The following is a 15047-nucleotide window of genomic DNA, read 5'->3' as shown; positions in this document are numbered from 1 at the left end:
TTTTCAAAAAAAAAACTACTTGTAACACAGAAAATTATCTTAGCACTTAACCAGCTTGAAAAGTTTGATGTTGAAACCTGTTAATTGTAATGTTTTTCTTTTAACCCTCCTGTCGTCTTGCAGGTCAAACTGACCCATTTTAAAGTTTGAAAATGTGGAAAGAAAATATATTTTCACAGTGAAACTTCTGATGTCCACATTTTCAACCTTTTGGGAAATCTTTGAACATTTTTTTGGTGGAAAAAAAATGTTGAAAATGTTTCTGAAGAACATTCACAAAAAATCAACCAAAATCCAGCGAATTTCACTGGATTTTGGTTGATTTTTATGTGAATGTTCTTCAAGAAAATATCAGAAGTTTTACTGATATATATGGAATCACTTTAGATATTTCTTAGGATTTTTTGGAAGATTTTTACTCATTTTTTGAAAATATTTACAAGAATTTTCTTGCCAAATTTGGGGGATTTTTTTTAAAAATACTACTTTGCATGGAAACTTTTAAGGAATTATTGGAATTTTCTTCCTGAAGGTTTTGCAAATTTTCAGACATTTGGGAAATTTTGTCCCTGAATTTTGGGATTTTTTTCAGACAAGGAAACAATACTTCGGTACATCGGCGCAACGACCCACACACAAATCCATGTGCGTAAACATGAATGTATGACAAAATAAAGCAGTTTAACCACTTAGATTTAATGTTCTGCATGATGAGGCTGCAGTATTTACAATCTGATTCTCACTCTTAATTAGTCCCTGTTCAGAATAAGTAGCCAGTGTGTTTCTGAACTCCACTGAAGCTGTTTGTAAGCTCAGTAATCCGAATTAGAGCCGCTGCTGACCATCTGCTGTCTCCTCTCCACCCGGCGCACTACTTTACCACCGCAGTCACCTCAGCCCGCCCCCTGCGCGTCTCTGCGTGTGTGTCTGAGTGTGTTACACCATGTGTGTGTGTATGTGTTGGTAAAGCCTATCGGGCGGAGTAATTCGTGCTGGTATCTGTCGGGTGCATGTGTGCGCGCTCGGTGCGTGCTACGGCTGCTGCTTGTCACACATTGTGCCGCGGCGCTAACACGGGCAGCGACAAGGACCAAAAAATCCGTCCGGTAGCAGTTGTTATCCCTGGAAAAAAAAAAGAAAAAGAGAGAAAAGAAGAAGGCTGATATCTGTTTGTCCTCCCTCGCTCCTCTCCTCCCCCTGAAAAACTCACCCTCAGTGGAGACGCCGCTGGTTTTAAAGTGCTGCTCTTCAAGGAGAATATCTGAGACACATTACAATGCTTCAAATAAGGGACCTCATCTGGGGATTGCTGTTCATTGGCTGTGCAGGTAAGACGACTTGTTAGATTTCTCTGTTCTTTCTGTTTACTGAGGAACTGATCTGCGGACTGTGGAGCAGCAGCAGCATCCTCTGGTCCCACCGGCGGCATCCTTGTCCCTGACTCCGGACAGTGGCGCGGAGGTTGGAGCCGGAGCTCTGCGACATGCGCAGAGATCGGCGCTAAAAGTTTCTGTGGGGGACGAGAGCTTTGCCTCTGAAAGAAAGAAAAGTAAACCCCTGGGAACGAGCGACCTTTCATTCAGTTTCGGGGCAGTTGAACGCCAGCAGCAGGTCGCCTCGGTGGGTTTTTGGAACAGAGAGAATGAGGCGATGCACTGTGTATTTCCTCTCACTATCCTCCCTGAGTTTGGGCAGATTGTGTGATTTCTGGGAACATTCTCCACACGTATGCTGCGTTTTAGTGGAGCTGGATGCTGGCAGACGCTGCTGCTGCAGAGGGACGCTTCTGTGGTCCCCGGCTGGTTCTATTTGTCTCTGTGGCAGCTATAAGTCGCTGTTTTTTGGTTAGAAACGCCATAGAGTGTGAAGTAAGACTCCACTGTGGTCATGAGTCCACCTCAGCTCTATCTGCTGCTGCTCAGCCGTGACGCACCGGGGATGGAGTGTCCGGAGAGCCGCTCCGCTCCTCTGCTGGAGCTTTGTTGCAGTCCACTTATTTGTAAAAAAAAAAAAAAAAAAAAAAGATTGGCCTTTACGCACGAATTCAGACAATAAAATGTTGGTTTTGAAGTCTTGGATCGTCCAGACTCGTGCCAGGATCGGATTTGGCACGCCACCAGTGTTTCGGTGCTGATGTGTCAGTGTGGGATTTTGGTGTTTACCGCCGCTCTGCGCACACAGTTTGGCCCCCTTTTTTTAATAATGTGACATAACCGCTGTTGTTTTTTCATTTTCTGCTGGATAGAAGTTAACATCGCGGTGGGTTTCTGTGCAGAGATGGTGTTGACATAGCGACAGACTGATTTGATCGGAGTTTTTTTTTCTTTTTTATTTGGTTGGTTGGGAGGGAAATTCGTCATCCATTGAGGATGACTGAATAGTCATTCAATGTATACAATGGGATCCAATCCTAGAGCTCCCGTGGTTATATAGGGCGGGAGGGGGGACCCGGTTTCTCCCCCTCCTCCCACCCACATCCTCCTCTCCTCCCTGCATCTGCCCCCCCCCACCCCTCCTCTCCTCTGAATGCTGAGGACCTCCAGGGCTTCTTGGAAGAGAGGAGGAATAGTTTAATGTTATAATTTAATTTAGCAGGACGATTATTCCAACCTCCAGGTTTCAGTTCCTCTGTTGTTTCTCCATATTCCACAGGTCTGAACTCTTCCTGTGTTGCATTAATTTCCTCTCCACCCCCTTCAGAGGAACTTTTTTCTTGCATTGTGCTTCCCTCCCACTGAGCTTTCATTCAGCTCAGGATACTTTTACCCCCAAAGCAGCCCAGGTTTCCTCTATATCTTAATAAAACCTTGACCCGTGCTGCATTTTTGAGGCTCATATTGATATTTAGAATGTAGAAAATGAAGAAATTGTGCCTGCGGTTTATAACTTAACAGCTACAGAACATTAAAATGATAAAATGCAGCATTTAAAAGCTTCCCATTGAGAAATAGTGGCCAAATGAAATCCAGATCTTGACATTTTACCACTGAAACAAACTACTGAATACGTTTGTGGCTAATATTTGCCGATATGTGCCAAGATTTATGGGTAATCAGAGGATATTGTGCGTCTTTGCATAGCTGTGACTTCATATTTTCAGCCTGAACAGTGTGAACTTTAAGCTACTTTAGTGAAACTTGGATATTTTTGAGGTATTTTTTCAGCAGCAGTATTTCTTGCCATCTTTTCCACCCAAACACTCGGTCAGCTCCATCGTTGTTGTGGTGCAGACAGCGGTGTGGAGACACTTGGGATGTGTTCTTTTTCACGTCATTCATGTTTCTGCCAGAATATTCAGACACCCACACTATTTGCTCTCATATGGGAGGGAAAGAGGAAGGGAAGGAGAGATAATTAGACAACTGTGCCTTAACTCTGGCCCATTGCAGAATTCCAAATAAATTGATGGTGTTATTTGATAGAGCGTGGGCATATGGAAGGGGTAATGACAGCGTCACACAGTTTGAGGGCCGAGCAATTTAATTACATTCATCGATTTCCAGTTTCTGTTCCAGTTCAGTGATAATTAAATTTTGAGGCTAGCAACAAACATTAGGATGTGGGGCCACAACACCATCCCAAGAAATAACCAAATTATGGTCAGATTGAAGAGAAAATCATTTTCCAAGTGGACACAGACTGTGGTCTTTTCTTGTGGAAGAGTCTAGTGTGCATCAGCGGTTCTGACAGCGTTTCTGGATCGAGCCACCAAATCCACGTCATTAGTTTGCAACCTGAGTGTGTAAAGTGTTGGAGGCTATTTGGAAAAGGAAAAATATATATTTCAGACACATTTCAGAGTGAAAATGAGAGAACTGGCTTGAAGAATCTGAAGCTAGGGGTTTGAGGTTTGCATGGAAGTAATACTGGATGACTGCAGATGCTTGAATCAGATTCTGAACATCTGCTTCTGACTGGAGTTGATGCTTTGCTGTTGTTAGATTGTGAGATGTTAAGACCGTTTGTTTTCCAGTTTCATGTCAAGTGCTGTCAGCTGCAGAAAAACCAATGCAGGATTGTCTGCCAACAAAAGTTCAAACTGGCTCAGCTTTAGCTGCACTGCAATGCAGCTTCATCCGGCAACACACTGTACCAGCCAATCAGATACGAGCAAGAAGACATTCCTGATGTGTTACTTTGAGATAATTCTGCTTTGTGGTTGTTGAGATGAAGGATAAAGGCATTGCCATCATCATCCTTAGACTGCTGCATTGTATTTTGTGGTGACATTCAGTTATTAAGACTCTTGTGTTCATCAAACTGGACTTCCTTACTTGTGTTTCTCATTTTCATTGGACCTGAAACAAGAAGTCTGAATACCAAGTTACTGATGAGTATGTGCCATTTCATTTTTGTAACTGTACGAAACTGAAGAGCAGATCTGTACTCTGTAATGTATTCTCAAGATAGCCTATGATAACAACAAATGCAAACACTGAAGTCTTCTCCATCTCGAAGAGTGTATTTGTACTTCAAGCACGGAGCTGAACTCCAAAAAAGAAGGCAAAGTTTAACTTAACTTTTTTTGAGGGAGAAAATACACAATTCCTAAATGGGGAACATATGGGACTTTGCTGTGGTGAGTTCAAAGCCACTATGAAAATAATACAGGCTATTTTTGACTTAGGGGAGCTGGAAAAAGCAGCCAAACAAGGGAAAATTATAAGGTGTTTTTAGTCTGGTCTCTGAATAAAACTGGATTCTGGATCCTCCAAACTTCTCTGTAGTTGCAGCATTCAAAGTGAAATCCACACATTTTCTAATGATCATCAGTCCAGGAGCTGCTCAGATTCCTCCCTCTGGTTGATCTTCAGCTGTAGACTGTGGACTTGTGCTGTTAAAGCCAAATGAAACATCACAAAATGACTTGACATTGAGTCATAATTTTAGTTGACTTGATTTGCTCTGTGCTGCGGCTGTAGTTTACAGAAGCATCAGTCATTACTATGGCCACATTTTCCATACAGTCTGTCTTCTTATTTCTTCTCTGCCTTTTTTCTCTTTACTTGTGTACTATTTCCAAGTAGGGTTTTTTTGCAGCTTTCATATTGTGTAATATTCCCCTTATTTTTCCTGTTAAGTCCGAATAAACACGGTCCAGATTCATCTCTGAATGGGTCACACAGATGAAACCGATCAAGTGAAACAGATGATTGGATAGAACTGTTCAAAAAAGTGGATTTCTCAAGTCATCCCAGCTTGTAGTTACTTGTATGAGATGCATCTGATGCTTGATCAACCTGTGCTCTTACAAACTTTACAAGCTGTTCCTTCAGCTTCAGCTCATTAAATGTAAATGAAACTGAAATTCACTAATAATTGTGTGTCATTTTATAAATGCTCGCAATAAGAATCCCCAAACGTAGCTGTTAGCACTCATCACAAAGACTGAACCGAGGGACACAAAGACAGCTCTAATTCTACCGGTCCTAATGTCATTAGCAGCTGTTTGCCGATCTGTGAATTACAAAACGCAGCGGAAGGTTTAAAACTAGTCTGAAATGCAAATGAAACACGCCTCACATTATCCATAAATTCATGTCATATCACGGCGCCTCAGAATGTAGAAGTGCCGATAATTCCAGCCAGATAAGTTGAGAATTACTCGGCTGGCTGTTATATTTCTTGTGACTGTTAGATGAGGATGGCCTGTCTTTGCATATTAATCAGCACTTGAATAGGGACCGTGAGTGATTTGCATTGTGTGAGCTCTGAAGGCGTCCTATAGAGAATTGAATGTGGCAGAGGGGAATAAAAAGAGAGGGAAAAACAGAAGAAAGAGGAGATGGCCTTGTTGTACAGAACCCCCCCCCCTCCCCCATGCTTCAGCACAACATTACTCTGTAAAACCTAATACAGTATTTAGTGTGTGTGCCAAGGTGCACGATTGATCAAATTAAATGAAAAAGTGTATTTGTCAGTGTCAAGTTTCATGTAAGGACTGCAAAAACAATCCAACAATAGAGCTCTTGTCATGTAAAGATGCATTTTTATCCCATAAATCACAGTTAATATGATCTAAATGTGAAAAGATGGATTGGTTGGACTAAATTTAATGTAATTTGATTGCACATTTTAAGGGATAGATTGGTTTCTTTGGAGTATAGACGCACTAGATGGACGCTTAGCAATGTCAGCAACACATATTTTAGCTCTCTTTCGTGTCGTCCTGCAGGTCAAAATTGACCCGTTTTGAAGTTTGAAAATGTGGGAAAAAAAAACATATTTTCACAGTGAAACTTCTGATGTCCACATTTTCAACATTTTTGGGAAATCTTTGAACATTTTTTGGTGGAAAAAAAGAAATGCTAAAAATGTTTCTTAAGAACATTCACAAGAAAATCTTTTTTTTTTTTTAATGTGAATGTTCTTAAAGAAAATATTAGAAGTTTTACTGATATATTTGGAATCACTTTAGATATTTTTAGGATTTTTTTTGGAAGATTTTTACTCATTTTTTTGGAAAATATTTTCAAGAATTTCCTTGCCAAATTTGGGGGATTTTTTAAAAATAAAACTTTTAAGGAAAACTTTCAAGGAATTATCAGAATTTTCTTGCTGAAAGTTTTGCAAATTTTCAGAAATTTGGGGAATTTTTTTGCTGAATTTTTAGATTTTTTTCAGCCAAGGAAACAGTATTTTTTGGTGCCTATAAATGAAGACAACAAAAAAGTTAAAGCCATCTTTCTAAAAACACAGATTTTACCTCACTGAACATGCGAGTTGCTGCCTTGTTTGGTTTGTTTCTGTTATTGTATGACTTTACAAGCAGCGATAGTAACCTGTAACCCATCACAAGTATTCATGGACACATTTTCTACTCATCCATCCATTCAAATATCTGCTCATTTATTCTGGTCTGCTTCGACAGAATGGACTTCTCAGCTAAATAACTCTCCTCTTCTCTTGGAATTAAACCTTCTCAGCAGGGTGACCTCGTCTGAGCTTTTAATGGATTCAGATAAACACTGCTTGATGTGAATGTGCCCCCAGCATCACACTCGGCACGGTGAAATATCTCTGCGAGGTATCTGATTCACGACGATCTTTTGAAGCTGCTGCTGCTGCTTTAAAGCTAACAGACACGCCGCATATGTAGATTCTGGAAGACGTATGGGAGGCGTTTGCTGTGACAGCCTTCAGCGGAGTCTTTTTAGACCCGAACCTCACCAGGTTTCTCGACATGAGCGCTGATGATGCTGTGCTGCTTTGGCACGCTGCTCCCTGCTCTTTCAGTGAGGCTGCCAAGTCTGGCGAGGGTGCCCAAGGTGACGATGGACTACATTACCACGTAACACAATCCCAGCATGATGTCCCTGTCCTCCTTGAATCGCCTGGAGGACTACAAGTGCCGATTTTATTTGGAATGGATACTGTTTGTATTGATGTTCCAGTTTTCTTTATTGTCAACATGGGGCCCAGTGTTATTTATAGCCTGTCACTATTCTAACTTACTCCCCCCAGGACTGGCACCAGTGAACAGATGGGATTTCTGTCTGTGAAAGTCAGAGACATTTCTGAGTTGTCTTGCGTTAATATTCAATTGGAGAAAAAAACCTGATGTTTTCTGAAAAACTTCTTCACTCGACACCTGTTTCAAATGCACACATGGAAAATGCATTCAAAGTTTAGTTCCACTCAGAAGACAAAGCCTTAATATAAAAGACCTCTATTGGCGATCACACATGCAGATGTCAGGTTTTCTTAGTGCTTCTGTCTCTTCCATGAGTCAGGAGTGCAGTGAGTGGGAGGTTTTGCTTGATTGTCTCTTTGTTCAACTGAGCCTGCTGCAAAATGACAGGAATATCATCCACGTGTACCTGGCAGATTTTTTTTAATGCAGATGCTTCGACATTTAAGCCTACGCCTACTGTTTGTGGGGGTTGGCCGCAGGTATCGTCTTCTGCAAAGCTACAAGGTTAGCAATGCAACAAAAGTCTTTGCGGTTTCTCCATGACAAACTGCTCAAATAAAACACAAGTGCAACACAGAACTGCACATCAATAAGAGCCATTGTTCTCTTTGTAAGCCGTGTCTTCTCAAACTGTCCTTTTCTCTGTCGTTGTGCCTCCAGAAAAGCTGCTTCAGCATATTCTGACTATAGTTTCGTAACTTGCTCTTCTTCTTGTGATGGCCTCACTTGTCCTGATGTAACTCCAACCAGTGGCCTCTTCTAGAACGTGCATTCAGAAAAGTGGGGATTAGACTGATTCGATCATCACACACCTGAATTGAATGAACTGAGCAAATCACTGAGGGTTAAAACGGCTCCAAAAAGGTCAGTTTAAGTTCACGCCATCAGGTTAATTTGGTACGGATTCACCAGCCTGAGATAACTGCGTGAGTGCAGGAGGTCGAGCATAGATCAGATCCATCCTCCATGGCAACCGGCAGCCATGATGGACAAAGACCAGCATGTGGGTTTACGACCTTCATTTATAGACCTTCACTAATTGATTAGGAAAGCATACACCCACTAACCACGTCTAACTTTACTGCTTTGACGTGGTTTTAAATGTATTAACCAACACATCTTTGAACATGGTTTCTACTGTGAGAATAGTGGAGAGTGGAAGATGGATTTGGACACATTTCTGGTCAAAACAGCAGTTTGCTGTTGTGCTGTTGATGGTTTATTCGATTGGGCTCTTATCATTCATCATTGGGTTATTTATTTATTTTTTAAGCAAATTATGTGTCAAGCTCAATTATTGGACTGGTTGATAAAGTCCAGTAATGTGGTAGCACACCAGAGAGTCAGAGGTAAAATCCTGGCTTTACCATTGGGTCAGTGTTGTGGTCATTTCATGTTTTCCGTGTCCAAATCCGAAGTGGACTGTTGATGCAACTCTGTTCACACTAAATTTGGTCCAGTTGGTGAGCAGAAACCCAATTAAACACAGGACTAAGCAGCAGCTGGTTTCACATTTCGCTGTAGCATCGTATCAGTCACTATATCTGAGGTATACCTAGCACAGGATATCTGGAGAAATTAGTCCTCTGTCGATGGAAATCGTGAACAAATGAAGCTCATCCAACGTCTGGCAGCAACTACTGTAGTAACAACTGTTACACTGATGAATCAAAGTAACTGGAAATTTAGTGAGACTAAATGAAATGATCCAGGCTTATTGTTGGAAAACTTGCTTTATTACACCATTGCACAATATATTCGGGTTAAAATAAGTCAGACCAACTAAAATAAACCTGGTTTCTTTGGTAAATTAGCTTTATTTAAAAGGACTGGGGTCACACTGTCACTTCTGACAACCATGTTGACCCATGACTAGGTACATCTGCAATCCGATTATGTGTAACAGTGTTAGAGGGATACATGCAGTGGAATCTTATGTTATAGTGACAGAGGGGTTTGTGTAATATGTGCAATAATGATAGAGGGTTATGTGCAACAGCGACAAAGAGATATTTGCAATATAATCATGTGTAAATGTTAATTAATTACTGCTTGGTAGCTGCCTTGGTCCCCCAGCTTTTGTTTATGTGCACTACATGTTGTCGCTTGTTGTTTGTTTTTCTTTTTTGTATGTCTTTGTTCCGTTATGGTTTTATGTTATTCGTAATTTCTTCATGTTTTGATCTGCCAGTGGGACTTGAGATGGAAATTAACCTTACGGCTACAGCCTCTCGTATTTACGTGGAAATGTACATTAATACGAACTGTCCAATCTAAAAAAAAAAAAACACATATCTGCAGTAGTAGTTTGAACTTGCATGTGCAGATGGATTTCGATCATTGGTGTCTACTACCATTAAATTTGGATTTAAATAAGTCAGGCTAACTAAAATAATCCTGGTTTATTTGGTAAATTTGCTTTATTTAAAGGGGCTCAGGTCACACTGTCACCTCTGATAACCATGTTTTCTCCAGTACTACGTTTATCTGCAGTAGTAGCCTGAACTTGCATGTGCAGATGGATTTCGATCATTGGTGTCTACTACCATTAAATTTGGATTTAAATAAGTCAGGCTAACTAAAATAATCCTGGTTTATTTGGTAAATTTGCTTTATTTAAAGGGGCTCAGGTCACACTGTCACCTCTGATAACCATGTTTTCTCCAGTACTACGTTTATCTGCAGTAGTAGCCTGAACTTACATGTGCAGATGGATTTCGATAATTGGTGGTCGTTACCATTACATCTGGGTTAAAATAAGTCAAACCAACTAAAATAATCCTGGTTACTTTTGGTGAACTCACTTTATTTAAATGGGTGCAGCGCCTGACATCCCTGTTGCCCTGTGACTCAGTATATCTGCAGTAAGAGCCTAAAATGACATGTTCCAGCTCCACATCTTAACACTGGAGCCTCAGCAGTAATCAGAAACACTTCCATGTCCTCTGTCCACTTTGCTGCAATTGGTCATGTTTGTACTGAAAAAGTGAGTATGTGTCATGTTAAGAATGTGTTTTTGTCTCCAGCTTGCTCAACAGTCTCAGCACCAGCCAGACAGGTGTAACTTGCAGACTTAAACTGTGGATTTTGGTGTGTCTGCTTTCTGGGTAATACAACTGTCACTGATTCTCTCCTTGATCACGGTTCTTTTACTGAGATGGAGAGAGAGAGCCAGATCTGTATTTTCTGAGAGGCTATTTTACTAGTGCCGCAGCTGAGGGACTCATTGAAGTAAAAAGTGTAAAAGAGTCTGAGGCAGTTTGTTCCAGTATTTCAACAAGCGAGCTGATATCACACCTGCTGTATTTGTCTGCGATTCGGGGAGGGAATCCTGCTTTTCAAACCACCTGGAGAGGTAACTCATTTTCTTGTACACCTGGTGTCTACGGGGATAATTGCTGCTCATTTACGATGCATGCAGTGATGTTTTTTTGCCTCCACACAATTCATTGATTGTCTCTCAGAATTGGATATGTTCTTTTGTGACTGAGCGTCTTTTTCTGTCCATCCTGAGTTAATCTTCTAATGTTTCTGAGGACGCTGATATCTGTCACGGTTTTATCTTCACTAGACTCATCTTATTTCAATTTTTGTTTACTTTTTGAAACTTGAAATGGACTGGAACGGCGATGTCGACCCCGGGGTTGAGTTTGCTGCTTGCATAGACCATCATGGCTTCCTGGAAATGTATATCCAATATTTACAAGTGACTGCCGATGATTTTTTATTTTTTTTTCATTTGGGCGTGGCCATGGGCACTTTACACACTAAATCATACATAAATATACATCTATATTACCATATATGGAAGTAATAGATTAGGTTTTTTTTGCTTTTGTATATTTTTGACAGCACTAAATAAAACAACATGTCAAATAAGAAAGAAATGAACAATATTCAGCTCGTTGACTCATGCTGTGGCTTCAGGGGATGCGCTTTCTATTTGCTGGTCACTGCTGATATTTACAGATGTGTCGGTGGCCTCAGGCAGTATGTGGTTATTTTCTTTTGCTGTATGTTTGACGCCACACCGTATAAACTCAGCATCCCTACGTAGATGTAGTGTCTGTGAGCAGACGCTGCCTCCTCGGTGATAAACGGAGTCGGTCTGATACATCTTTTTGTGCTCATGAGATGAAGCAGGTTTCTTATGTTTTGCCCAAAGATCAGGAATCGATCATCTCTCTTTACCTTGGCTGAGCTGTCAGAGAGAGTCAAGGCCGTGGTGTATTTAGGCATGTCTTTTACTGTCTCTGAATCCCAGGGAGTGACTCACCATCATGATGTAATGCTTAGCAATGGCGGTTAGCTCATCCCAGGGCCTCTGCGATTGGCTGGCCTCCTCAGGTGCCAAGTCGCCTCAGCCTTGTCAAAGAACAACAACAACAAAAAAAATGGCCCGTCTTCTGGGAGAAGGGAACAAGGTGAGATGTGCACCATGTGCAGTTTCCTGTGGAGTTGTTTACTTTCTAAATTGGCTCAGTTGTCAGAGAGCACATTCTTGAGGCGGGCATCCTCCGTGGCGCCGCTGTGTTTTCAGACGAGGCCAGAAAAAGGAGAAGATGACTTATTTCACCAGCTCAGGTGGCACAATGTCAAACTGTTGTAAAAAAAAAAAAAAGCCCCACCAGTAGGTTTAATCTAATCTTAGTAAAAATGTGTTGAAGCTGAGTTCACACTTCTTTCTCCAAGACTTGTGGAGCCTCCTGTGTGTCTAAATATATGCAAAAGAAGCAATTTCAACCGGCGCATTCATCTGGGGAGAGAAACATGATAAATGGTGGGTTTATCAAACTTTTAATTTGCGCTAAAATTAAAGAATATTGGGATTTATAGTTCCAGATAATGATCTCAGGATGAGAAACTTTATCACTGAAATGGAAACAGAAAGCAGCTAAATCACAAGAGATGATATTCTTCGGCTGCATTAAACTATTTAATGAAGGTGAAGGTGCAGTTATCACACAGTTTATGAGTTTAAAAATAGACGTATTCAATTCATGTAGCTGTGAAATCCACTGTGAGGTAACAATATGGAAAGGAGATGAAACGCAGACACATGGACGAGCTGTTGGTTTGACAGCGGATGCAGCTCAGACTCTACGGACCTTTTTGATCAAACTGTGTGTGTCAGATATCATCTAATTAACTTGTAAATCCTGCCTACAATCTAATATGGAACCAGAGTCCTGCCGCCGCTGCCCGTGTGGAAGTCACATGTGAGCATCGATGAGGTCAGGCTGATCAGGATAAATGGTGTTTGTGTGTGGGTCAGAGGCAGGTGGTTGCTCGGTAACATCATCTAGGTGCAGAGAGGGAGCGGCTCCTGTTGCCATAACAGAAAAACAGGAAACTTATATCAATTTAGCACCAGTCCAGCTGAGCATCACAAGTTTAGATGTCTAAAACATGTTGGACTGACTAATTAGAAGTGGAACTATTAAAAGTTGGCATCAGATGTTTCACCCACTTGTTTACTTTAATGAGATATTTAATGGTTGAAATCCAGAAACTTTCTAACGCTAGAATGCGTTTTGTTGCATTATTTAGATCTCTGTTCAACTTTCATGTATGCTCTCACAAGTCTATTCTGTCTTTTTTGTCTTCTATTTTTGAATATTGTGGTTTTTGGTCTTTATTTGATATAATGTTGTAGAGTTGTGTTGTGTCTTTTGTGGTCATTTTTCTTCACATTTTAGTAATTTTGCATTAAATTTTGGTTGTGTTATGTCTTTTTGTGACAAATTTTGTTAGTTTCCTCTCACTTTGTGTCAAATTTGTATTGTTTTGTCTTTTTGTGGTTATGTTTTGGTCAAATTTTGGTTGTTTTACATCTAATTGTTGTCCTTTTTCACTTCTTTTTGTGCTCATTATGCCTCGTATTTTGCTGACTGGGAATTGAACATATGTGTCCATACAGTATACTGTATAAGAAGTCTATTTTTTAACCCTCTACACTCCAGAGCCTCTCAGCAGTAGGAATGTTAGTAGCAATGCTTTCTGTATTGCACCATTCAGAAAAAACAAAAAGAATCATCAGATAATCAACTTGAACTTAAGTTTTGATTCAGTTCATTGAATCAGCTCTTTTCCTGTTTGACTAGCTGTGAGTGTGAGCTGAAAATCCTGATATTTCATCAAAATTCTATATGTTGTCTCAATAATTTTCCCAAAATAGAAGTAGCATGACAAAAATTTGGGTGTTTTCTACTGAATTAGGTTGAACTGCAGGCTGTGTTTACACACAACAGATAGATGACAAGTATGGAAACACGTTTAACATGGACTAAAGTATGTTTGATATGTAGAGTCACCATTTTTTTCTTATTTTGGTAACACATGTAATGTCGGGCATTACTGTGCCGTAGAGCGCAGAAGGTATTTTGAAGTTCTCTCTGCCTCCAGTTGTGGTTGTTCTGTTTCCATTGAGGTGCAGGACTTTATATTCCAGTAGAAAAATGAAGAAAAATGTGACAGGAAAAAAAACAAAGCCCAGAAACTGCTTGGGGTTCGGTAGGTTAATCTAAGGTAAGAAAATGTTATGATTGATGCTAGGTTTTGCTGTTTTATACTGAATAGTTCCATTTGTTCTTTAGAAATCTCAGGGAAGCGATTGATAGGTCAAACACAAGGATTGCTGTTGAGCGTATTTATTAAAAATGTATTATTTATTTACTCATTTGTGTGCACACATTAATATGCGGTGCGCTCATAAATAAGTAGAATATAAAAGTGTGAGAAACGGATAAGACGGTGCGACCTTACATAAACCATCTCAAGAGGATTTTTTTTCATTGATTTTAATGTTTCTGCTCAAAGTGCTGCGTTTGATGAGATCAGGAGAGGTCTGCAGTTTATTCTGCTTTTACACTAACAGCATTGTAGGAGAAAGGAGCCAGGAGTGGCTCTCTGGGAGGCCGGGGGCAGCAGACAAAGGTGGAGGGCGGCATGAGGAGGAGGAGGGGTGGAAGAGGAGAAGGAGGCGGGACACAAAGCGAAGTGTTGTGAAGGAGGAGCTGCCGGGGTTGGTGGAGCACTTCAACCTCTGGATCCATTGTTTCCCTCCCCGCTGCCGGAGCCACGTTTTATGTAATAAAGCTCACCGAGAGCTGTAATAGTATTAGACATGGGTAGATGTGTTTTTTAAGACCTTCATTCCTTGATTTAATTTAATAATCATCGTGCTATTCAGCATCTATTCCATTTTAAATGATGGCTGCTCTTCATGGAGCTGGGACATTCTTGATCTTTTCTTTCCTGTTCTTAAATTAAATGCATTTATTTTCATGTTTGGAATTAAACCTCAGATGCTCTTCCACTCAATGACGTCTAGAAATACTCTGCTCATGAAGTAACTGCTGCAAAAGGAGCTAAATTTTGGCTCATTTTTTGTGGCCTGGTTATGTCTGTAGAGTGAATAGCTGCTCTCCTGACTGACAGCTGTCTCATTTTATCTGAAAGCCTTTTTTTTTGCATGATGTGCTGCTCTACTGCTTTAATAAGCACCGTAACTGTAAACTTCTGTAGCTGTGTAATTATTTTTGCTCTGTAGAGGGTTCAGATAGTTTGTCTGCACATGAAAACGGACAATGAAAGACTTCTTTTTTTTTTTTACTCTGGTTGGAGAACAGAA

General features: G+C 40.6%; 1 protein-coding gene across 13 annotated transcripts in view; it reads left to right on the top strand.

The window, feature by feature from the left end:
* The first annotated feature begins 990 nt into the window (after positions 1-990).
* Positions 991-15047, top strand: part of LOC111585516 (neural cell adhesion molecule 1-like) — a 288784-nt gene continuing 274727 nt past the window's right edge. For 3 of the 13 annotated variants that reach the window (XM_055017435.1, XM_055017430.1, XM_055017428.1), the window contains exon 1: positions 991-1328. In XM_055017435.1, the coding sequence (XP_054873410.1) occupies positions 1277-1328 (52 nt within the window). In that variant the 5' untranslated portion in view covers positions 991-1276. The remainder of the gene's footprint in view (positions 1329-15047) is intronic. The other 10 variants (XM_055017429.1, XM_055017431.1, XM_055017432.1 and 7 more) reach the window with 6 other exon arrangements.

The sequence above is a fragment of the Amphiprion ocellaris genome, chromosome 14 (genome assembly GCF_022539595.1).
Source record: "Amphiprion ocellaris isolate individual 3 ecotype Okinawa chromosome 14, ASM2253959v1, whole genome shotgun sequence".
In the NCBI taxonomy this organism is placed as follows: Eukaryota; Metazoa; Chordata; class Actinopteri; family Pomacentridae; genus Amphiprion; species Amphiprion ocellaris.
The sequence above is the reverse complement of the archived record's forward strand: the minus strand, read 5'-3'. Positions and strand labels throughout refer to the sequence as shown.